Source organism: Rhinoraja longicauda, chromosome 10 (genome assembly GCF_053455715.1).
Source record: "Rhinoraja longicauda isolate Sanriku21f chromosome 10, sRhiLon1.1, whole genome shotgun sequence".
NCBI classification, from domain to species: Eukaryota; Metazoa; Chordata; class Chondrichthyes; order Rajiformes; family Arhynchobatidae; genus Rhinoraja; species Rhinoraja longicauda.
This window is the reverse complement of record NC_135962.1, coordinates 43,698,628-43,725,001: the sequence shown is the minus strand read 5'-3', so window position 1 is coordinate 43,725,001 and position 26,374 is coordinate 43,698,628. Positions and strand designations below refer to the sequence as shown.

General features: G+C 43.2%; 1 protein-coding gene across 2 annotated transcripts in view; it reads left to right on the top strand.

The window, feature by feature from the left end:
* The first annotated feature begins 3,139 nt into the window (after positions 1-3,139).
* kcnh5b (potassium voltage-gated channel, subfamily H (eag-related), member 5b) overlaps positions 3,140-26,374 on the top strand; it is a 237,713-nt gene continuing 214,478 nt past the window's right edge. For both annotated transcript variants that reach the window (XM_078407202.1, XM_078407201.1), the window contains exon 1: positions 3,140-3,326. In XM_078407202.1, coding sequence (XP_078263328.1) covers positions 3,254-3,326 — 73 coding nt within the window. In that variant the 5' untranslated portion in view covers positions 3,140-3,253. The remainder of the gene's footprint in view (positions 3,327-26,374) is intronic.

The following is a 26,374-nucleotide window of genomic DNA, read 5'->3' as shown; positions in this document are numbered from 1 at the left end:
CATTTCTTGTGGCTCCACACCTATTTTCTCAGCTATCCATTTTCTCCTAATATTCTGATAGAATCTTTTAGAATTCTCCTTTGTCTTTTTTTAGCAGGGATATCTCATGACCCCTTTATTCCCTCTAATTTCCTTCTTAACTGTACTCCGAGATCTCTATACCTCTCGGGGGCCCTGTTTGGTCCTAGCTACTTATCCCTAACACTGTCTTCTTTTTTCCTGAGTTGACTCTTAATATCCCTCGTCAAACAAGTTTCCCTAATGTTGCCCCCTTTGTCCTTCACTCGAACAGGAACATGAAGGCCCTGAACTCTTCCAATCTCACTTTCGAATGCCACCCACTTTCCAGTCATCCCATTACACGAAAACAGCCTTTCCCATGCAAGCTTTGCATGTTCATAAGTTAATATGTTATAGGAGCAGAATTAGGCCATTTGGCTCATCGTCTAGTCCACCATTCAATCATGGTTGATCTATTTTTCCCTCTCAACCTCATTCCCATGTTCCTATCTGATGCCATTAAAATTAGTTTTTCCCCAATTTAGAACTTTGAGATGAGTAGCAGTGCTATCTTTATCTATCTATCTTGAAACTAATAGAATTATGGTGGCCATTCCCAGTGCTTCCCTCTTGACCCATCAGCTACTTGCCCACTCTCATTGCCTCAGGAGACAGTGGGCATTTTTTTTGGAGAAGTGGATACAACTTTGTGCCCTAACTGGCCAATTTCTCATGCTGAAACCTGACTGTTTGTAATCTCTGTGTCCTATCAGGCTCCGAGCTGAGCCCCCACCTCTCAAGCATCGGCTTTCTAAGCCCATCTACTGTTGAAAACACCATCCATGCCTTTGTCAAGTGTAGTCCTGACTCTTACAATGCTCTCCTAGTCTGCCTCCCACTCACCCAGCTCTGTAAAGTTCAACTCATTCATAACTCTCTTGCTTTCACTTACCATTAATCAAGTGCCCACACACTCGTCACTATTGTTCTCGCTAACCTACATTAGTTCTCATTCACCCAGTGGCTCGAATTTAAATTTCCAATGCTCACATTTAAATCATCCCATAACCATCTGTCTCCCTGTCAGTGCCACATTCTTCAATCCCACAAATTGCTCAAATTATACGATATCAACTCTTCTATTTCCTTCATCCTTTACACTCCTGATGGCTATCGAGCCTTTTCGGCACCAGGTATTTCAACTTTGTCCAGTTTCCCTTTCCCACCCCTCCCTCCCTCACCTAGTTCCACTGCCAAACATTCTCTTTCCCATCTGGTCCCACTCACCACTCTTCTCTTGCAATGCTGTATACTGGCAATTTTCCCCCTCAGCCCTGATGCAGGGTCTTGTCCTGAAAAGTTGACTCTTGCTGAGTTCTTCCACCATTCTGTTTTTTGTTAAACTTACTCCCCCTCCCCCTCCCCCTCCCCCTCCCCCCCTCCCCCTCCCCCCCTCTCCCTCCCCCTCTCTCCCTCCCCCTCTCTCCCTCCCCCTCTCTCCCTCCCCCTCCCCCTCTCTCTCTCCCCCTCTCCCCCTCTACCCCCCTCTCTCTCCCCCTCTCTCTCCCCCTCTCTCTCCCCCTCTCCCTCCCCCTCTCCCTCCCCCTCTCCCAAGTGTGTCTGGCCCACCCTTGGATCAACTTTTTTGCGCCTCAGCCCTGCCCCCTAATGTCTCACTTGGCTGGAGACTTATCTTGTGCAATTATACTTCTGTGAAATAGTCTGCGCATGCTTTTCACTGGGTTAAAGGTGTTAAAGAAATTGCTTTAGTTGTTGGCGAAATTAGTGGTAATTTAATCCGTCATGTGCTTTCCAGAGAATTCGTATCTGATCCTTTCCACAGATATAATTACAACCACAACCCCGCAGTGACTAGTGCTGGGATTACTCCCAGTCTGAGACTGATACAGCCGAGAGACGACACTGCTCTAACGAATTACAACGTGGGAGGGACAGTGGCCACAGCGAATATTTTGGTCCCTGGTTGGAGGGAGTAAACAAACACAAGTTAAGGGTCACCTATTCCTTTTCTCCAGAAATGCTGCCTGACCCGCTGAGTTACTCCAGCATTTTGTGCCTATTTCGGTGTAAACCAGCAAATCAAATTAGTTCGTTTTCTCCCTAGTGTAACACCCAGCCAGTCCAGTTCTTGCAAGAAGTAACTGCAGATGCTGGTTTACACAAAAGGACACAGAGTGCTGGAGTAACTCAGTGGGCCAGGCAGCATCCTTGGAGAACATGGATAGGTGACGTTTCGGGTTGCGACTCTTCCCGGAACGTCACCTGTCCATGTTCTCCGGAGATGCTGCCTGACCCTGCGATGTTACCCCAGCACTTTGCGTCCTTCTGCTCAGATGTTGCATCGTTAATGTCCAGACCTCCCAAGAGATGCAGAGTGGGAGCTGCCCACCATGCAGAGACTAGCTGCTGCGTGACAAGAGTTGTCATCGACTACGAAACGCACTGTAAAGTTTTGAAAGAGACGAGCCTTTACAATGCCAAGTCCTTGTCAATGGCAATTGCACTGGTTTCTGGAACGAACGCCTGGTGCTGTCCGGGCGGTCCTTGTGCAGACCTGCGTTGGGTTGGGTTGGTGCTGGGTTGGGTTGGTGCTGGGTTGGTTCTGGGTTGGTTCTGGGTTGGGTTGGTGCTGGGTTGGGTTGGTGCTGGGTTGGGTTGGTGCTGGGTTGGGTTGGTGCTGGGTTGGGTTGGTGCTGGGTTGGGTTGGTGCTGGGTTGGGTTGGTGCTGGGTTGGGTTGGTGCTGGGTTGGTGTTGGTGCTGGGTTGGTGCTGGGTTGGGTTGGTGCTGGGTTGGGTTGGTGCTGGGTTGGGTTGGTGCTGGGTTGGGTTGGTGCTGGGTTGGGTTGGTGCTGGGTTGGGTTGGTGCTGGGTTGGGTTGGTTCTGGGTTGGGTTGGTGCTGAGTTGGGTGGGGGGGGGGGGAAGGGTGTTGAAGGTTCTCGGCGTTTGGGGTGGGTAAGTGGAGCTGGTGACATGTCCCAGGAGCTGTTCCCACCGCCTGTCCCCCTACCTCTGTAAGCGGTGTGGCAGCGTCGGGAGCGCAGTGCGCAGCTGCGACGCCGGGCAGTGAGCTACCCAGTGCCAGCGATGTACCAACAGCGACAGCAGCCGCATCCCCAGCCCCAGCCTGGGCGCGACTATGTGTCCACTCCCACCAAAAACTGACCATCTGCCCGGAGTCGCTGGAAGCACTCGCCGTCTAGCAACATCTTCCAAAAACTCTGCAAACCCAGGATGCCCGGTGGAAAAAGAGGGCTGGTGGCACCGCAGAACACTTTTTTGGAAAACATTGTCCGGCGATCTAACGGTAAGCAGGCATCTCGCAGCGATGCGCTAGAACACTTTGTAGGATTAAATATTGATCGGTAGGACTCGAGGCTTTATTTACTCTGTAACTATCACCGCTTTTAACTCCTTTGCATTATCGGACTTTTCATTAGCGGATTTCATTTGCACATTACATCCCAATAGATCTTTCGGGATGGATGTAGCAAGACCTTTTTTATAAAACTGGATCTTATTGATGTCGAGGTACTTCCTTTCGGACCTGTCTTAATTGACATCTCACAGACACGATTGTTTCATTAAAAACTCAACGTAAAAAACCAAGCCGGATTGGACCGCTAAACGCGAAGAAATATTTAATTCTGGGCGACACTAAATTATTAGAGCTTCAGAAAAGCGATGTAAAACTTATGGCTAAGATGTATGCGAACACGAAATCTGTATCCCCTACGTGTTGAAGACTGCTATTTGTTTTAATTGAACCATTGAACAAGTCTTGCGTAGAACTGCGAACGTCGGTGTAAAACCAAAGGGGTGAAACACTTGACAGTCCGTTTGTGGAATGCATGGAGTAGAAAAAAAACCCCATCCACCATCACATAGTGGTACTTGTTTTGGGGAAACTCTGCTTGCGTTTGTTATTTTGGCACCGCTCCAATGCCGGGGCGGATGACAGAAAACTCTGAGCAAAGATTTGAGAGAAGTAGGGGATTTGTTTTTTTACGGGACAGTTCTGAGTTTCATTGTCAATCCAGTTCTAGTCTCTGAAAACTGACGCGAGAGACCTTCAAAAGGCCGGATAAATTAAAGGACCTGATTAGTGAAAACCGCGCAGTAGCGATGGAGGCGTGGTTGCTGGTGTCTGTGGTGGCAACTCTGGCAGTTACTAATGATATATAAATGTGTCCGTGCAAGACACGCCGTTTTCCCCCTTTCCCGTGATCTTTTTACAAATCTTACTCAGTTCCGAACGATTTATATCCAAGATAAGGGAATCCACACAACCCACTGGATTCAAGCATGGATTACAAATGAAGGGTTACACATTCACTCAGATGCATCCACATATTCACGCTAATGTAACTTGAAAGCTTTACAATTTATACAATTTAAGATCTGGCGCCAGAGATTGTAGCTGTCAGTGTTTGCTACATTTGAAAGGGTGGGATTTGAGGGCGGGAGGGGAGCGGTGGCTTCGTTTGGGCTGCTTTGCTTATATAAGTTATCTCCGTTTGGAGTAACTCAGCGGGACAGGCAGCATCTCTGGAGAGAATGAATGGGTAACGCTTCGGGTCGAGACCCTTAGTCTGAAATCACCCATTCCTTCTCTCCAGAGATGCTGCCTGTCCCGCCGAGTTACTCCAGCATTCTGTGTTCGGTTTAAACCAGCATCTGCAGTTCTTTCCTACACTTATCTCCGTTTGGTACAGCTAGTGATTACGAGCATCCGACCATGTTACCACGTAGCCGGTCTATATAAATGATGTTGTGGCTCGTTGGAATTTCAACTTCCCATTCGATAATTGGTAAATCTGATCAAAATCTGGACTGTTCACAACAGGAGCTATCAACTCGAGTGGTATTTTTCTTGCCGTTACGGGTCGCTGTTACTCCTCACGTTGTGGCACCTTACTACCACCTCAATCCCTCCATGAGACCCAGACCATTTTATCTCCCCCACACCCCTTCACGCTCACATGCACCCTGGTGCTTCTGGAGAACATCGGCCGCGACTAACCTTTTCTTTGAGATGGTCATTTACATTTAAATGATATTAATAATCGGCGGCAGAGTTCATCTCTTAAAAGAAACACGCAGGATGTTAGGTGACAGCTGTGGAAGGTGAAGCGAAGTGCATCGTCCTTCATCGGAACTCAAGTGGCCCCAGTTTCGACCTGAAACGTTAACTCTGCTTCTCTTACCACAGATGTTTCCTGACCTGCTGAGTGTTTCCATGATTCTAGATTTCCAGCACTTGTAGTTTTTCGTCTGCTAATGCTTCTTGTTGATCTTAAAGTGATAACATTTTCGGATTATAAACGTCTTTTTAATTAGCCCAAACATCCTTGATGAACTAAGAAGAGAACGTTTGCAGGGATCTTTTGTAAAACTTTTGCAGTCAATTGAGGTCTGAAAAAAGGTCTCGGCCCAAAACGTCAACATATTCCTTTTCTCCAGAGATGCTGACTCTGACCCAATGAGTTACTCCCGATTTTTGTGTCTATCTGGGGCTGTAATAAAACTCTCTGCGAAACGACTCGCTGAGAAGCAGAATTTAGCATTGAGCATTTTCTTCGGCTTCTCGAAAATGAATGACATTCTATTCCATTCAAAACCTACGCGATGGATAACGCGAATTTCGGTGCATTGAAAGAGGCAGTCCAGCAAAACACCCAGCGACAAAATAGAAACAATCACACAGTATAATTGATCATATTTATAACATTAGAAATTATCAGATATTGGATGCATTTTAGAACTTTGGTAATGACTAGATAGATTGGTCGGTAGTATTGGTGATTCGAGGTCGCTGCGATATATTTCTAATGCCTCTCAACACTGCAGTTTACAAGTAACACCCTGAAATCAGATGTACTTTAATTACCAATAGAATTTCACGGCCGTGCAAACTGTTTCTGAGGGTATTATGATGAAACGCTTCTCCAGACTGAAACCTGACGATTTGTGTGCAGCCCAAAACTCAAAGTGCTGGAGCAACTGAGAGGTTCAGGCAACATCTCCCGAGGACATGGATAGGCGACGTTTCGGGTCAGGGCTTTGGTCAGACGGATGGCCACAGAAGGGGAGCAGCGAGAGAGGGCCTCACAGAACTCCTGTCTGGGAGAGGTGAACTTTTTCAAAGTGGGCATACATTTAGGAGATCAGTAAAATGGTGACATCAGGAACTGCAGATTGCAGCGTTTGTTGAAACTGGTGGGCAGATTGACAAGGTGTTTTTGTTTAAATTAAAGCAGGGATCCCGGGATTTGTAACCAGGACAAAGAGCACAAGAACAAGGAAGTTATGATGAAGATAGACACAAAATGCTGGAGTAACTCAGCGAGACAGGCAGCATCTCAGTAATGGGTGATGTTTTGGGACGAGACCCTTCTTCAGTTATGTTCAGTTCAGTTCTTCAGTTAACCCTTATTGTGTAGTTGTGTGTTCAGTTCTGGGCACCATACTTAAAGAAAGGTGTAAAGGATTCAGAAATGGTTCAAAAATACGTAACTGATTCTAGACAGAGTCTGCAGGCTGTGGTTGTTCACTGTGGAACAGAGATTAAAAGAAAATCTGATAAAGGAGTTTGAGATTGTGAAGGATGTAGGCAGCGAAGATAATGTTCTCTGGTTAATGGATTAAAACCTGGGGGAAATGGATTGAAGGTGATTGATAAACAACCAAAAACTAACATGAGGAAAAATGTTTTGCTGCAGCTAGTATTTCGGGCATGGAAAGCACTGTTCAGACAGCAATAAAAGTAGATTAAAGTGTAGGAGTGAATAGGGACCCAGATAAGTATCTGAAAGAAAATAGTTTTCAGAGTTACAAGGTGAGGGCAAGTGAATGGGATGGGTTTCATTGCACTTATGAGCTGGTGCAGACACGATAGGCCAAATGGCCACCCTTTTGCATGGGTGATGATCCCATAACTGCTGCTATCTGCAAATAATCTTTTTTTCAGGTCATAGAGTTATACAGCATGGAAGCAGGACCACACTGACCAACACGTTCCATCTACACTAGTCCCACCTGCCTGTGTTTGGCTCATATCCCTCTAAACCTGTCCTATCAATGTACCTGTCAAAATGTTTCTTAAATATTGCAATAGTACCAGCCTCAACAGCCTGTTCTGCACACCCACCACCCTTTGTGTGAAAAAGTTACCCCTCCGGTTCCTATTAAATCTTTCCCCCCTCACCTTAAACCTATGTCCTCTGATTCTCAATTCCCCTACACTGTGCAAGAGATTCTCTGCGTCTGCCTGATCTGTTCCTCTCATGATTTTGTACATCAAAATATTTTAAAATGTACATTTCAATGACAATATTTACACTGGACAAAGAGGTTAGGCTAATTTGTCAATATTAATAATAAATTAACAGAAAATGTTGGAAATATGCAGTATCTCAGGCAGCATCTGTGGAAAAAGAAACAGAGCAAATATTTTTGGAATAAAAGAAGTATTTGACCTGAAAACTTTTCTGATTTCATTTCAGATTTCTAGCATCTGCAGTTTTATTTGATTTTAATTTGCAATAAATTTACCTTTTGTTTATCCAGTTGCATTCACATGGGGCCCATTTGGTGAGTCAGGGTACAAGAAAGCCAGGGAGGTGGAGTGCCGAGAGATCGAAATGGAAGATGCGGTGAAGAATTTAAGCACAAAGAAAACAGTCTTAAACTTGAAGGTATCACAAAATGCTGGAGTAACTCAGCAGGTCAGGCAGCATCTAGGAGAGAGGGAAGGAATGGGTAACGTTTCGACCCGAAACGTCATCCATTCCTTCTCTCCTGAGATGCTGCCTGACCTGCTGAGTTACTCCAGCATTTTGTGAATAAATACCTTCGATTTGTACCTGCATCTGCAGTTATTTTCTTATTCTAGGAGAGAGAGAATGGGTGACATTTTGGGTCGAGACCCTTCTTCAGACAGAAGGGTCTCGACCCGAAACGTCACCCATTCCCTCTCTCCTTGATGCTGCCTGACCTGCTGAGTTACTCCAGCATTTTGTGAATAAATACCTTCGATTTGTACCAGCATCTGCAGTTATTTTTCTACGCAGTCTTAAACTTGAAGTGTTGAGGAACCAATCTAGGACAGCAAGTCCTCTGAAATAACTGGGAGGGACTTGATTTTTTGATCGGAGTATGGAGGGCAGCACAGTGGCACAGCAGTGGAGTTGCTGCCTCAGAGCACCAGTGTTATGCTTTGAGACCGCTGGGCGCTTGTATCTACTGACAATGGCTTCCTTCATTGCAAGTGACATTGCAGTGACTATCACTGTTCCATTTTTAGGAACTGTTCGACAGTTGGGCATCGATCGAGTTGCTGCCTTACAGCGCCAGAGACACAGGTTTGATCCTGACAACGGGTGCTGTCTGTAGGGACTTTGCACGTTCTCCCTATGACCGTGTGGGTTTTCTCTGGGTGCTCCGGTTTCATTCTACATTCCAAAGGTTTGTAAGTTAATTGGCTTTGGTGAAAATTGTAAATGAATCCTATTGTGTAGGATCGTGCGAGTGTACAGGGTGATCGCTGGTCGGCGCGGACTCGGTTGGCCAAAGGGCCTGCTTCTGCCCTGTTTCTCTAAAGTAAAGTAAAGTCTAAAGCAGAGTTTTGATGGAACTTGAGTTGGAAGGTGGATAATGAGAGGTTAGTGGCTTAGCAGAAAAGTTCTGGAGTAATTGGCAAGGGATGAAATTGCTCTGCACCAGTAGTTCAATATGGATTTGTAATAAGTTGAAATCCCTTTTGCCTCTTCTTGGTGGAACAAAATAACTGTAGTGTGAAAGGTACCGTTGATTTTTCCATGAGCTTGTTTCATCCCAGTGGCATGGACCAATTTCCCCATTTGAAGACCAAATAGAACAAAATGAATGGAGTTTTTGAGCAGCAGATAGAGTGAGTCAAGGCTGAATTTATAAAGCTGAATGCTGCAATGGAAAATATGTGGCCGCATGCTCAGCTGAGGACCGATAAAACATTAGGTTAGTAACATAAATACAAAATACCCTGCAGATGCTGAAATCTAAAATAAATAACGAAATGCTGGAAACATTCAGAAGATCACAGAATACGTAGAAAGAGAAGTAGTGTTAATGTTTTTGGTTCAAGACCCTTCATCAGATAATAACTCTTGCTTCACCTTATCAGACATCTTCTCTTTATCTTATTCATCCCACATCCTCTCTGCAATTTTAACTGAATTGTTTTCTCTTTCTTCCATCTCTGTTTATCTTTCCACCTATGCTGCCCAAACAGCTGAGTGTTTCCAGAGCTATCTGTTTGTTTATTTTATATTTAGTCGTGAATATTCTGGTTTTGCTGGAGGTATTGATCAAAGCTCGACACAAGGGGAGGATCTGCGGAACTGAGACTCATGTTTGTGGCTTCATTCTGCCTGGTGTTTCGAAGGAGGATATTCAGCTTCAAAAGGAATGCATGTCAGGGAAGTGTGAGATAGCACTCAAGCAGAGGAATAGACTGTGAGAAATGAAGTTAAATAGATGTGATAGACTATGCAGGAACCTACCGTGTCTACCACAGGCATCTGTGAAGGATATTGTTGAAGAAGAGTGGTGAAAGATGGATTCTTGGAATAATATAATGGCATAACAATGGAAAATGAAATAATTGGTAGAAATACTCTTATTATTAGGCATAGACACAAAGTTCTGGAGTAACTCAGTGGGTCAGGTAGCATCCCTGGAGAAAAGGAATAGGTAACGTTTTGTGTCCAGATCCTTCCGCAGACTGTGTTTATTTTGTGAGGTCATTTTCTGAGGTATTTAATGAGCAATCTGCATCTGTCTTCACTAAAGAAGGAGACAGTGTTAGTAAGGTAGTGAAAGGAAGAAACTATAAAGAAATTGGACAGGACGGGCATTTTGCGTCTATCTTCAGTGTAAACCAGCATCTGCAGTTCCTTAGAACACTTATTATTAGGCAGTTATGTGGTATTAAGCAAAGGCCGTCACATGGAAATGCATACTGAAAATGTGACTTGAGAAGAAGGTTGTATCAAAGAGTTAAAACCCACGGCAACATTTACAACAATCAGAAGGGACAATGCAGCATGTTCACAGCTGTGGAACAAATAACTGCCATGTAGAATGCAGCAGCCCGGTGAGGCTCTCATGAAATTATATCCTGACACAAATAAACATCTTTAGGAGAGGAAGTCTGAAAATGGGTATTAAAATTGTATTCACATATCCAAAGAAGAAATTAAAAATTTGAGGATAATGCTCAACTTGCTCTGGAGACACAAGGAGAAAGACATTAGATGAGCTGTCTACTGTTCCCATCATGTTCCAATGCTGATGCACATTTGGTGGTTAGACTGTTTCTGCCCAATTTGCATCCTCACCAAAACTGTTCATGAAAGAAGATATTTATATCCTTTCATAAACTTAAATTTTTTTGGAAGGAAATGTTCCGGCAGTGAAATTTGAATGTGTGGCTATGGTGTACAGTAAAGTTTCTCTGTATTCTGCATGCCATTGTTTTGATTCTTGGTTGATATCTGTTAATGCTAACAGACTATTGTGAGTTACCGCAACCTAAAATACAGTACATAAATGTCAATTTACTGGAGGCTCAAATTATCTCTATTCAGTTTAAATCATGTATAATTGATCAGTGAACATTGAAGAAAACACTAGTTCAACCAATTAGTAACGATTTTGTTAATAAAAAGAAGCTAAAATATCATTTTCTGTGCTGAATAATCTTCAATTTCCTGGTCTGTGTTATCTCAGCTGAACAAGGTTTAAATACTGCTACGAAGAACAGACTTCATTAACCTAATTTTAAAAGCAAATTTCTTTTGAGCACGGCATTTTTTTCTGCAGCTTTAAGTAAAATGAATCACAAAGGTGCAAAAACATTACATTCTCCTTTTCAAGTGATTTATATCAGATAAACCAACAATGTGACTTAAAAAGCAACATGTCTTCATTGGTTTTGTCCCTGTAGAAATGCACTAACAGCTGACTGTTTTCTTATGTTGAATCCAATATGGAATATTATTCCCAGATAGCAACTGACTACAGTGCAGATTTGAAGATAATTGGACTTATTGATTTGTATGCAACTGACACCTTGCAGGTACCTCGGAGAATTACTCCGTAACGGTGGCGCAGCGGTAGAGTTGCTGCCTTACAGCGAATGCGGCGCCGGAGACTCGGGTTCGATCCTGACTACGGGCGCCGTCTGTACGGAGTTTGTACGTTCTCCCCGTGACCTGCGTGGGTTTTCTCCGAGATCTTCGGTTTCCTCCCACACTCCAAAGACGTACAGGTATGTAGGTTAATTGGCTGGGTAAAATGTAAAAATTGTCCCAAGTGTGTGTAGGATAGTGTTAATGTGCGGGGATCGCTTGGCGGCGCGGACTCGGTGGGCCGAAGGGCCTGTCTCCGCGCTGTATCTCTAAATCTAAAAAAAATCTAAATCTAAAAAATGACTCAGTTTGCAATGTTCAACTATATCTGGAAGGCTGTGGATGCATCGATTGTGCAACCAGCTATCTTCTCAAGACACAAGCCAAAAGTGGTCCTGACCCATTCCTGGCTTTCTAACTTCTTTGGCACTGTGCCTGGAGCATCTGCGAGAAGGGTTTCAACCCCGAAACGTCACCTATTCCTTTTTTCCAGAGATGCTGTTTGACCCGCTGAGTTACTCCTGCTTTCTGTGTCTATCTTTGGTTCCTTCCTATACATTTCATCTGCTCACTTGTGTTGTTTTGATACAATTCCATTGATATTATTCTAAATGGTTCAGAAGCTGATGAGTAATATTCTGAATAACTTGCATCTGCAGGATCTTTTTGGAGTAGCGTGGCAAAAGAAAATGTGCCTGAAGTTGGTCTTGCCCATAAAATTACATCCAGGCCCCCAATAAACCACAATGAAGTCGATTGGATTTTTGAAAGAGAATGGAATGGTTCTTGAAGGAAAGGAACTGAAAGGGAAGCTGGATATTACTGGGATAGCTTTATTAGCAGTTGGTGTGGACCTAACATTTGTAGGTCCTCATGAAACTAATATTAGATGGAAAATTTGAGAATAAGGTCTCTAATGGACATCCTTTCAAAGGGGTTGAATACCTATTAATCCACGAAACAGTTTAGATGTTTTAAAAAGTTATTTTTAGTAATTTAAGTCTGTTTTACTTACAGGTCACTGATTTAAAATGTTTATTTATGTAACAAACATAGTTCAAGCAATGTTAATCACACTTTACCAAGTAACGACTCAAATATATATAAATAAATACTTTAAAAACAGCATGTGAAACATAACGTATAAAATGAATGCCTAAATGCATTGGTAAATACATGTAGGGCTGGATGAGATACAAGTAAGTTTGAACAGGAAGTCCTGAGGAGAAATCTCCCAACTTTACCAAACCAGTGCAATTTTAGGATACAGTTTGTATTGGAACCAACACAAACGGCTTGAACGATTGAATGGTGGAGTAGACTTGATGGGCCGAATGGCCTAATTCTGCTCCTAGAATTTATGAATTTATGAAACTCTACTCCATGGTGAAGTGCCTTTCAGAATCAGTTAAACTACTTCAACTCAACGGGCAAATGCCCTTGAGGTTCCCAGATGTGGTCTTTGGGATGTTGACTGCCAGTTGAATGGCAAGGCCCAGCACAACTCAATGGTCTTCCGAGTGACAAGTCTGCTCCCAAACAGGCTGTAAGAGGTTAAGTCCCACCTCCAGTTGTTTGAGCTATCAAGGAAATTAAACTTTTGTATATGCTTGTGAAGTGAAACAATTAAAAAGTGTTAAAAATTAAAAATACTACTAACATTAGTTTTAGTTTTTAGTTGTAGAGATACTGTGTGGAAACAAATCTTTCGGCCCACTGAGTCTGTGCCACCCAGTGATCACCCGTACACTAGTTCTATCCTACACACTAGGGACAATTTACAGAAGCCAATTAACCTATAAACCTGTACATCTTTGGAATATGTGCGGAAGCCAGAGCACTTGGAGAAAACCCATGCGGTCACAGGTAGAATGTAAAACTCCATACAGACTGCACCAACAGACAGGATGTTGTAAGGCAGCAACTCCAAGGTAAAATAAATTGTATAAATAAGAGCAGAATAAAATCATTAAAATAATTTATTAAATACATTACTTCTCTTTCTTGCTGATTTTATTCAGTGAATTTACTGGTCCTCAACGAGACTTGTCAGTCAATGGGAAATCAGCAGATGCTTGCACTCCTAGGGAGGTACCATGAGAAGTCCAACAGTGGATTGAAGTTGAGTCTAGCCTTCCATCAGTTTGGGACCTGCGTTCCTTCAGAAGTTCATTTTTAATCAGATAATCAGAGACAATGGCCATTTCTCAAAATTGCAGTCATAAAAGTGTGGTACATATGAGAATTAAACACTCTTCACTCTTAGGTTAGATTATTATTGTTTCACGTGCTGAGGCAGAGTGAAAAGCTTTGTTTTGCATGTGAGCCAATCAAATCAGATAACACTATACATAAATACAATCAAGCCAAATTCAAATAAAATAGACAGAGTGAAGGGAAAGAAACAAAGTGCAGACTTTAGTTTAGAGAAACAATGCAGAATCAGGCTCTTTGGCCCACTGAGTCCGTGCCCAACAGCGATCTCCGCACACTAACACTATCCACACTAGAGACCATTTACAATGATACCAAGCCAATTAGACTACAAACTTGTACTTCTTTGGAGTGTGGGAGGAAACTGGAGATCCCGGAGAAGACCCATGCAGGTCACGGGGAGAACGTACAAACTCCATACAGACAAGTACCTGTAGTCAGGATCGAACCCAGGTCTCTGGCTCTGTAAGGCAGCAACTCTACCACTGCGCCACCATGCCACCCTTATAGTTTTTGGTTATGGACTGATCAGAATATTGTTATGCAGGTAATGATTGCAGCAGAACTAGCAAATAATTGTTTTCAGTTTGAGTCAAACCTGCATAACAGGTTTGGGAAAGAATGGCTTCATCCCTGTTTTTTGTTAACCACACCCATTATGTTAAATTTCCTGCAACAAGCCATTACGATGGGATTTGCCAAACCACAGACTGGGCAAAGAGACAGTTTTGACGTGTACAGGCAATATTTTGGTTGTTTAGAAAAATGAAGCTGTTTTGCTGCATAAATGCTGCAAAAAAAACAAAATACTGACCTATTTTGTTGTGATGAATACTGATCTAGGTAAGTACCCCCAAACCTACAGATGTTGTCCTTCACTTCCTGACACATCCTCATCAGCAGTCACACCATCCACCAGTCCAACCCACTGCAGCGCCTTCTAAACATTTAATGGTTCCTCTTAGAGTTTAAATTTAGTGACATCTTCAATCGTGAATCCTATGATTTTTCAAATCTCACAATGGTTAAATATTTAAATGTTCTACATCTCTTCTCTCACCTTTGAAACAAGGACTTCTAACAGAAAGTTGGAGGACCTTTGAGAGTTTTCTTGATTAATGTATTCCCTGCTCAGTGAGAATGGAAGTGCGGGTGAATCTACTTTTGTGGAATGATCAGGGTGAGAGAGAGCACGTCATAAACAGTGGCCGCAATGACATTAAGAGTAGTGATGGAAAAGAACAAGGAACAATTTAATACTCACAGCACAACCAGACAAGGGCTCATTTCAGGAGATTGGGTAAGAGTCTGGTTCAGAACCAAAGATTGCCAGGGAGATTTCCAGATCCCATGGTGAAGGCTTGATGCAGGAAATTCAACATAATGGGTGTGGTCAACAAAAATAGAGATGAAATCATCCTTTCCCAAAATGAAAAGTCTTCAGAAAGCAGTTTGCATGGAGGTGGGGGAGGCTGTAGAAATGTACTAAAAGCAAGACCCGTGAATGTCGAAAGGCAGGCGGCTTGAATTGGAGCAGGGACAACATGTCTGAGATTGATATTTTGTTCATTGTTCATTAAAGTATTGAGATGAATACAAAAAATGAATTGAAAAAAAGAAATGAGGAAGACAAAGAAAATATATGAAGATCGATTGAAGAGCAAACATAAGATCTCCTTTTGGAAGCAGAGATCATGACTGAGGTATTTAATGAGCACTCGGCATCTGTCTTCACTAAAGAAGAGGACAGTGTTAATGAGGTAGTTAAAGGAAGAATTTGTAGAGAAATTGGACAGGACAGAAATAGATAAATGGGAGATGTTAGCATGCTCTTAAATAGAAAAGGTCACCTTGTCTGGATGGGGTACAACCTGGGTTACTAAGTGAAGTAAAGGTGGAAACGACAAAGATTCAGGCATCAACCGTCCTGTACTGCTGAGAACACAAAGTGTGTCGGAAGGAACTGCAGATGCTTGTTTAAACCGAAGATAGACACAAAAAGCTAGAGTAACTCAGTGGGACAGGCAGCATCTCTGGGGAGAAGGAATGGGTGACGTTTTGGGTCGAGACCCTTCTTTGTTGGAGTAACTTAGTGGGTCAGGCAGCATCACTGGAGGACATGGACAGGTGACATTTCGGGTCAGAATTCTTCTTCAGTCTCCTCAGATATAAGCATAATGCCATTGAACGGCAGAAATAACCATGTTAAAAACTCTATTCCAAACAGCAACAGTGTACGGGCGATCGCTGGACGGTACAGAGGGCCTGTTTCCATGCTGTATCTTGAAACTAAAAATCGAAAAATCTGCCACTAAATCACATCAAATAGAATCATGTAAAGAATTTCTGACTCAGATGGAGCTGATTGAGATCATTTTGTCTGCACTGGTTGAAAATGAGCTACCCAGCCTAATTCCACCACCCTGTGACTTGCTCATAGCCCAAAAGATCTTAGCTCAAGTGTACATCATATTTTAAAAAAATGTGATAAGAATTTTTACTCAACTACCCCCTTAGGCAGTTAATTTCAGAACCTGCTTTCTGTGAATGCAACTTTCTTCATCTCCATTCTAATCCCGGTTGTCTGAATCTATGCAACTTAGTTTTTGAGCCCTCTGCTAAAGGAAATTACTTCTTTCTATTTCCTTCATCCTCTTCCCTCATAATGTAATACTTTTCAATTGTGTCTTCCTTGTGTTCTAAAGAAAATAACCCCAGGTTATCCATCCTTTACTCATGGCTAAAATTTACTGGTTCTATCAACAGCTTTATAAAACATCCCAGCATCTTCTAAAATTGTAATTTCACCTTTCCCGTAATGTGGTGACCAGAATAGCATACTCAAGCTGTGGTCTAGCTTGGGTTGTATTCAGTCCAGGCATGATCTTCCTTCTGTTATATTTTGTGGTTCACTTCATAAAGGCACCTGGATTTGAGTGTAGCAGGCATAATCTCAGTGTTCAGGTGGTATAAGCCTTTGAATTGTGTTAAACAATGTGACCTTATGACCATAATTTAGATCTAACCTGCTGCCTTTAAAGACCTGTTAGTATGTATCCCTAAGATCCCTCTTTTGGTCTATAATATCCTCCCATGTACTGTATATTCCCTTGCCTTGTTGCTCCTCCCGAATGCATTACCTCACACTTCGAAATGAATTCTGTTTGGAACTAATGGGACCACACCAAGAATGATGGGTGTATGGAACGAGCTGCCAGAGGAGGCAGTTGAGGCAGAGACTATTGCAATGTTTAAGAAATGATTAGACAGGTACATGGATAGGATCGTTTTGGAGGGATATGGGCCAAATGCAGGCAGGTGGGACTCGTGTAGATGAGACATGTTGGTCGGTGTGGGCAAGTTGGGCCGAAGGGTCCATTTCCACTAGAGTCATGGTGTATGACTTTATGACCAAAAGCTTGACCAAAGGGAGGATATTAAGGATCATCAAAGGTGGACAATGAGGTGGAGAGGTTCAAAGGAGCAATTTCATATCTTAGAGACAAAGATGACAGGAATAAACTTGGCAAGTATGGGTGAGCATTCAAATACAATTTGCAGATTTAGAGATATTAATCTGCCACAAAATGAATTGATATTTGGAAAAAAATTTAACCATTAAATGAAAACCAGCGTGGATCAGATTGAAGCAAACTATGTTTTGTCAACCTGAATGATTTGTCTCATGAAGTACTTCAAAAGGTAGGTGCAGATAGTGTGCTTAATGATGAGAATATGAACACGTGTTTGACCACATAAACCACAAAGACATGAGCAACATTGAAGCTGTTGCAATTAAAGGAACAATTGTTGCATGGGTGGGAAATTGAGTAAGAGGTAATAGGCAGAAAGTTGTAGACCAGAAGAAAGTGTGAGGAGAGTCTGAGGGCAGAGAAGAATTTGTGTGTGGGCAGACAGAGAGGAGTGGCTCCTCTAATAGTTAGGTGTTGGTCAAGGGGTGTGAGGTCTGGGTCAGGAATTGGAGCTGGGACAGGGCGAGGAGGTCAAGTCAAGTCAATTTTATTTGTATAGCACATTTAAAAACAACCCACGTTGACCAAAGTGCTGTACATCTGAATGAAAAAAAATGAAACATACAGTAGCACGCAAACAGTTCACAGCGCCTCCTCAATGAGCCTCAAACGCTAGGGAGTAGAAATAGGTTTTGAGCCTGGACTTAAAGGAGTCGATGGAGGGGGCAGTTCTGATGGGGAGAGGGATGCTGTTCCACAGTCTAGGAGCTGCAACCGCAAAAGCGCGGTCACCCCTGAGCTTAAGCCATCACCGCGGGATAGTGATTAGCCCCAAGTCGGCCGACCTGAGGGACCTGGAGTTAGAGAGGGGGGTTAGAAGATTTTTGATGTAGGGGGGGGAATGTCCATTTAGGGCTTTATACGTGAATAGGAGGAGCTTGAAGTTGATTCTGTACCGTACAGGGAGCCAGTGGAGAGAGGCCAGAATCGGGGTGATGTGGTCCCTTTTACGGGTACCCGTCAGGAGTCTCGCTGCGGCGTTTTGGACCAGTTGCAGGCGGGACAGGGAAGATTGGCTGATCCCAGTGTATAGGGAGTTGCAGTAGTCTAGTCGGGAGGAAATGAAAGCGTGAATGATTTTTTCTGTGTCGTCGAATTGGAGGAAAGGTTTGATTTTAGCTATGGTTCGAAGTTGGAAGAAGCTGGCTTTTACCACAGCGTTGACTTGCTTATCAAATTTTAATGCAGAGTCAAATATCATGCCGAGGTTTTTGACATGTGGTTTGACTAGGCAGGATAGACTTCCAAGACTGCCTGTTATCGATTTGATGGAGTCGGGGGGGCCGAATAGGATGACCTCAGACTTGCTCTCATTTAATTGGAGGAAGTTCTGTGCCATCCAACATTTTATGTCCTCAAGGCAGTGTAAGAGGCTGTTTAAATTTGACTGGTTGTTGGGTTTCAGGGGGAGGTAAAGCTGAGTGTCATCGGCATAGCAGTGGAAAGAAATGCCGTGCCTTTGAATGATTTGGCCAAGGGGGAGCATGTATAGAGAGAAGAGAATGGGGCCTAGGATGGAGCCTTGTGGAACTCCGCAGGAGAGGCTAGCTGGAGCAGAGGAATAACTGCCTATGTTGATGGCGAAACTCCTATCTTTGAGGTACGAAGCGAACCAGCTCAGGGCAGTTCCATCAATGCCAACCGCGTACCGGAGGTGGGGGGGAGTGGATCAGGAACTGGGGATTGGATCTGGATGGGGAGGGGAGTGGGTCTGGAGAGACAAGGGAGTAGATCTGGAAGGAGAAGAGAGCGTGTCAGGAGCTGAGCAAATCAGAAAAGAGAGTGGAGTTGAGTTTAGTTTAGTTTGGAGATACAGCGCGGAAACAGGCTATAAGGACTACCGAGTCCACACCGACCAGCGATTCCCGCACGTTAACACTATCCTACACACATTAGGGACAATTTACACTTATACCAAGCTAATTAACCTCCAAACCTGTACGTCTTTGGAGTGTGGGAGGAAACCCAAGATCTCGGAGAAAATTTATGTGATCACAGGGAGAACGTACAAACTTCATACAGACAGGACCCGTAGTTGGGATCGTATCAGGGTCTCTGGCACTGCTAGTGCTGGAAGGCAGCAACTCTACCGCTGCGCCACCGTGCCGCCCTAATTTCAGCATTATGTCTGCACATTCCACCAGCCTGTTACATGAGTCAGGTGACAGTGAGGACAGGCTCAGGAGGGAGAGGGGAGTGGGTCAGGTGGTGGAAGAGCATGGGCTATGAATGAGATAGGAATGGATCAAAACGTAAAGGGGAGTGGGTCAGGGGTCAGGGAGGACTAGGTCAGGAATAAGAGAAGAATGGAGGATGGATAATTTTTGACTGGGGAAAACGTTTGGTTATGAATCCCATTGTTGGGAACACAAGGATCTGAATTTAATTGTGCATGGCATAATCTCAAACTTTACAGGTGACACAGGGTTTGGAAATGTATTAAATAATTTCCAGCGTGCAGCGTAGGTTCACTAGGTTAATTCCTGGAATGGCGGGACTGTCGTATGTTGAATGGCTGGAGCGATTGGGCTTGTATACACTGGAATTTAGAAGGATGAGGGGGGATCTTATTGAAACATATAAGATAATTAGGGGATTGGACACATTAGAGGCAGGAAACATGTTCCCAATGTTGGGGGAGTCCAGAACAAGGGGCCACAGTTTAAGAATAAGGGGTAGGCCATTTAGAACGGAGATGAGGAAGAACTTTTTCAGTCAGAGAGTGGTGAAGGTGTGGAATTCTCTGCCTCAGAAGGCAGTGGAGGCCAGTTCGTTGGATGCTTTCAAGAGAGAGCTGGATAGAGCTCTTAAGGATAGCGGAGTGAGGGGGTATGGGGAGAAGGCAGGAACGGGGTACTGATTGAGAGTGATCAGCCATGATCGCATTGAATGGCGGTGCTGGCTCGAAGGGCTGAATGGCCTACTCCTGCACCTATTGTCTATTGTCTATTGTCTATAATGTGTGGATATAAAATGGCTTGGGTAGGACGTAGCAGGCTGGTGTAATGTGCAGACGTAATGCTGAAATTTAACAGGAAGAAGCATGAAAAGAAAAAAACGAGAACATCATAACTGAACTAGTATAGTTTTAAAGAATTTGCAGGAATAGAGAGACATAGAGATGGACAAAGATAAGTCTATGATAGTGCCAAGACAAGTTGAAGAAGCTTCTAAAAGAACTATCAACTGGCTTTATTAATAGGAAAATAAAATTCAAAAGGGAAGATACATAACACCCTTATAAAACACTCATTAGTTGCACCCAAAAGACAGAGTCAACCTAGCCAGTATCTTTTAGGAGAGCTGTTAAGGCTTAAGGGAGAGTGCAGATGAAAGATTTCAATTATATGATGAGGCTGCATAAACCAAACACTGGTAAGAGAACTAAAGGTTATGTGCTGGTAAAAATAATTATGTAGCAAGAATTTATAATCTGAATCTGTTGCCTAAAAGGGTTTTAGAAGTTTTTCAATAATGACTTTCAAAGGGGAATTAGATAATTTGTTTCAATACCTTGCAGAAAATAATGTATATGTTTGGGGAAAGTGCAGAGAACTGAGATGAATTGGAAATTGCTTTCAAAAGCCAGCACGGTCATGATGGGTCATCTGGCCTCTTTCCATGCTATATCATTTTGTGATATTTAAAATAAAACTAGACCAAGTGGACCCATTTGGCCCAAACCTCTCCTGCATTGGTGCAGCACCCTCTTCTCTCCCCTCCCCCTCCTCTTCCCCCTCCCCCTCCTCCCTCCCTCCACTCCCCTCCTCCCCCTCCTCTCCCCTCCCCTCCCTCCTCTCCCCTCCCTCCCCCTCCCTCCCCCCTCCGCCCCTCCCTCCCTCCTCCCCTACCCTCCCCCTCTCCCATTCCCCTCCCCCTCACTCCATCCCCCTCAACCCCCCTTATCCTCCCTCCCCCTCCCTGCCTAGAAGATAGATTTAAACTTTAAAATGGGAATAACTTAAAAAACAGCGATTTCATTGAAACTTCTTCCATTAGCACCAAAGGGACGATGGTGAGTAAGGTGGGCCTAAAATTGTCGTGCTATTGTGTACCATTTTGGCTGTAGTTCAGGAACAAACAAACAAACAAACGAGACTTTTAGTATATAGATTTAGAATAGCAATAGCTGCCAGCAAGTCACTGGTATAATTCCCTTTCCGGCTGAATTTTCATATCTGCAATTGCGTTGCTGGTATTTCTTCCCCTGGTTGATTCTGAATGCACAAATGGAATCCATCCATACTTTAGGCTTTATCTTTTCAAGTTTGATTAACCAATCTTAACTGTCACAGATGTCACAGATCCCGAGCAGACTGGTCACCAAACTTTCTGACCTTGGATTTTCCCAAACCATCTGCCAATGGATCAAGGACTTCCTGACCAACCGCCCCCAGACCGTCAAAATAGGCCCTCACCTCTCCTCCACCATTACACTGAGCACCGGCTCACCACAGGGCTGTGTGTTGAGCCCCATCCTTTACTCCCTCTACACTCACGACTGCGCCCCCACCCATCCCGCCAACACCATCATCAAGTTCGCGGATGACACGACTGTGGTTGGACTCATCTCAGGAGGAGATGAGACAGCCTATAGGGATGAAATCCAAAGGCTGGCAGCATGGTGTTCAGTGAACAATCTTGTCCTGAACTCCTCCAAAACAAAGAAACTTATAATTGACTTCAGGAAAACCAGTGTAGAATACGACCCACTCTACATCAATGGGGTCTGTGTGGAAAGGGTACCCGCTTTCAGGTTCCTGGGTACGCACATCGCAGAGGATCTTACCTGGTCTACCAACACCATCATCACAGTAAAGAAGGCACAGCAGAGACTCCACTTCCTGAGGATCCTCAGGAAAACCAACCTGCAGGAGAAGCTCATGATGTTCTTCTATCGCTGCTCCATCGAGAGTGTGCTGGCATACTGTATAACCACATGGTATTCCAGCTGCTCAGAAAAGGACAGGAAGGCCCTTCAGAGGGTCATCACGACGGCCCAGAAGATCATCGGCTGCTCACTGCCCTCCCTGGAGCACCTGTTCAGCCTACGCTGCCTCAGTAGAGCAGGCAAAATAATAAAAGATCCATCCCACCCCGGCCAACGTCTGTTTGTTCATCTGCCCTCTGGTCGACGTTTCAGGCCGATCAAATCCCGAACAAACAGACTTAAGAACAGTTTTTACCCCAGGGCCATACGAGAACTGAACACTACCTTTTGCACTAGGCAACACTGTTAAAAAAAATCTTTTGTACTTAATATAATTGTATTTATTTGTTTTTGCATTTATTGCATATATGTTTTTACGCACCGTCAGGATTGGCTATTTTTTAATTTCGTTGTACTCGTTGCAATGACAATAAATGAATATTATTATTATTATATTATATTATTACTATTAAAAATCAATCTTCCTTTCTTGTCACATTTTAGTCACCACAGTAAATACAGAAAACAAAATAACTAATCAGTAGTTCTGCTACTTTACCAATTACAGTTTTGTTAGGCTACTTTAAACATTGTATCACACCATTTAAGAAACATTTGGACGGGTACATTGACGGGATAGGTTTAGAAGAATATGGGCCAAATGTGGGCAGGTGGGACTACTGTAGATGGAGCATGTTGGTTGGCATGGGCAAGTTGGACCGAAGGGCCTGTTTCCACACTATGATTCTAATATGTTCCATGATCTTTCTGTGTTCATGATGGAATTTTTATCCGAGGAAGAATTATCAACAGTAATGTCTTTGGAATGGATAAGAACTGAGCAACCTTGGCCCAAACATGGAAAGGAAGAATTTGTAGAGAACACTGGTAGAGAATACTCTCTGAGGGGATGGACACAAAATGCTGGAGTAACTCAGCATCTCTAATACTGCCTGATCCGCTGGGTTACTCCTGCATTTTGTGCCTATCTTCAATGTAAACCAGCATCTGCAGTTCCTTCTTCCACTCTCTGAGGGTATGCAGTTGAGAAATAAGAACAATTTACTACTGAGTAAAAGATAAAAGTAAGATTGGGCAGGGATGAGATGAAAGGGCCATTTCACTTTACAATGGATCTCTGCATGTGACGATTTGACAGAGGATGCTAACAGAAGACAGTAGCTTGGGACAGGCGGACGTGTGCACAGAAATAGATGCATTAAACTACGTCTGCGCATGTGTTTAATTAGAGCAAATTATTTAATTAGGGTGGCAGAGTGGCGCAGTGGTTGAGTTGCTGCCTTACTGTGCCAGAGACTCGGGTTCGATCCTGACTACGGGTGTTGTCTGTGTGGTGTTTGTACGTTCTCCCCGTGACCTATGTGGGTTTTCTCCGGGCACTCCGATTTCCTTTCACACTCCAAAGACATTCAGGTTTGTCGGGTGATAGGCATGGTAAAATTGTAACTTGTCCTTAGTGTGTGTAGGGTAGTGTTAGTGTATGGGGTGAGATCGCTGGTCGGTGTGGGCTCGGTGGACAGAAGGGCTTGTTTCTGTGCTGTATCTCTAAACTGAACTTACAGGACACGGGCATTTCTGGAAAGGCCAATTTGTATCACATGCCCTTATTTACCCTTCAGGAGGTGGGTGGTGAGCTGTGTGGGATGTATTTTTCAACCATGCAATAATACATTTGCCATAAATATATGACACTTATTGCATCAAATTGTATTGTAAAAGCTTGTAATTTTTGGAAACTTTTTTAATGAGAGAGAAGCAATCCATACATATAGCAGATGCAAGTCTCAAGCTAGAGAGTTATAGAGAGACACTACAGAAATGGGCCTTTCAGCTCACTGAGTCCACAGCGACCAACCAGCACCCATTTTTACATTTCATTCTCTCCACACTTGGATCAACTCCTTTCAGGTTCTACTGCTCCTCGACGTATTATCAGAAATTTTACATTAGCCAACAAACAGAAATTATACAAGATTTCAAATGATGAAACACAGTGCAGCAAATTAAATTGCCTTCGCTCTGTAATAATGTCTGAAATTTTGTCAGTTCAATTATTCAAAATAAAATGAAGGTGGAACGTCTATATAAAGCTTATTAATTTTAATCATATACTAGACCAAGTGGACCCGTTGTGCCCAAACCTGTGTTGGTGCAGCACCCTCTCCTCCCCCACTCCCCCCTCCTCTTCCTTTTCCCCCTCCCTCCCTCCTTCCTCCCCCCACCCTCCTCCCCACCCCCTCCCTCCTCCCCTCCCTCCCCTTCCCCTCCCCCTCCCCCTACCCCCTTCCCTTCCCACCTTCCCCTCCCCCACTCCATCCCCCCAACCCTCTGATCCTCCTCCCCCTCTCTCCCTCCCTCCCTCCCTCCCTCCCTCCCTCCCCCCTCCCTCCCTCCCTCCATCCTTCCCTCCCCCCTTCCATCCTTCCCTCCCCCTAGGAGATAGATTTAAACTTTAAAATGTGAATAACTAAATATTTAACACCGATTTCAATGTAGTTCAGGAACAAACAAACAAACAAATGAGAGTTTTAGTATATAAGATGCCATTTCATTTAAAAAATGACAATGTCCTAGGGTGAATCAACAGGTCAGGCAGCATCACTGGATAGGTGATGCTTTGGGTCGGGACCCTTCTTCAGAGAGGTTTCCAGACCTGCTGAGTTTCTCCAGCACTTTGTGTTTTTTTTTGTAAGCCAGCATCTGCAGTTCCTTGTGTCTTCATAAGAAAGTGACATTGTCAGTTATTGATACGTGACTTTATTCTACCAGTTGAAAGAATGTTCATGAAAGAAAATTGAATAAGTGTATATGAATTCATTTGAGGCTTTTCATGAGTTCACAAGTTCATAAGTGGGAGGAGCAAAATTAGGCCATTCAGCCCATGAAGTCTACTCCGTAGGCCCATAATGTCTATTGTCTATTGTCTGCCATTCAATCATGGCTGATCTATCCCTCCATTCTAACCCCATTCTCCTGCCTTCTCCCCATAACCCCTGACACCCATATTAATCAAGAATCTATCTCTGCCTTAATAATATCAGTTGACTTGGCCACCACAGCCTTCAGTGGTTTTTGACAGAAATTGAAATTTTATTTTAAAATATAATTATTCCAATCTGATTGGTTGATGAACTTTAATTGAAATCAACTAAATAAAAGAGGAAATAATGCCTCAGATATTGGATCTCAGCTGTGCATTACCCGGATCTCTGATTTCAGTTTTGGCCAAATGGACTACAAGAAATATTTAGTAGCTTTCAACAGGATGCAGCACTGATTTAGAAATTGAGAGGACAGTTTTTATAAATCTGGATTAGTTTCTTTGGAGTTTAGAAGGTTAAAAAGTATTTAGAATGTGACATAGGTTTCACCATATGGAAACCGATTATTCACCAAATTATCTAATTTGCTGGATAAAATAATTTGAGAAATCTTGAAATCAGAGTATGGCCATTTAAGGAGTGTATTTTAAGTATATTTTCACCCAAGACTTACCAGAAATTTAACACATGCTCCCCAGGTGGCTAAGGATATTGGATCAATTAAAAAAATCATTCTCCTTGATCACAGACATCCCCATTTGTTCTCTCAATTCCTTCACCTTCTCTGCAACTTAAAACGAGCTTATTTTATAATTTCCTCCTATTCCCCCCCTAAGATTATTAATGTTAACTTCAAGCTTTTCCATTGTTGCTGCCTGGTTTACAAAATATTTGTTTTTCACCAAAGTATTTTTACAAAGTATTTGTTTGTATTTGTTTTTTTCTTCAGAAATGCTGCTTGACCCGCTGAGTTACTCAAGCACTGTTTGTCTATCTAAAGTATTTGCTATTATTTTAGATTGTCTGGTTTAAGTATCTTCAATTTTTGTTTGCTTTTTGATTCAGAGTGACATTGATAATGATTTTTTATTAATATTCTTCATTTTTCTGGAGTTTATTCCCTTCGTTTCTAATTATTGGATTGAAGGAATTGCTGATGAATTCAGCAATCATTGCCTATTTCCAGCTGTCATAAGAAAGAGATGAATAGTTTGTTAGAGAACTGCAGAAGCCAGTTACAAGTCATCCACATCAGTTTGGGCTTGACATCTCATTTAAGCCAGACCAGAAAACAAGAGCAGATTACTTCCCTGAGGGTCTTTAATGGACTTCTTGTGTCTCCAACAGCTTCATCGTCAGACACTAATAGGCATCAGTAAATGTTGTTGTTCGTCACTCTTCGGAATTTTATGAAACATTCTTGTTAAATACCCCAATGTTTTCCAAGTTGAACAATTACAAATTGTGTTCTGGTTTAAATACATGTACTGAAATTTCTAATTCAATTAACTCAGATCACTGTAGCTAAAAGTGGGATGCCGTAATATGTGAGGTTACATTTAAATTGCATGGTCTTTTAAATACAGGATTTGCAGTCTGGCTTTGAGTACTGATCTGTTGAAGCAGACCAAGAATCCTTCGTCCTGCAGTTCGCCTTGCGTCAG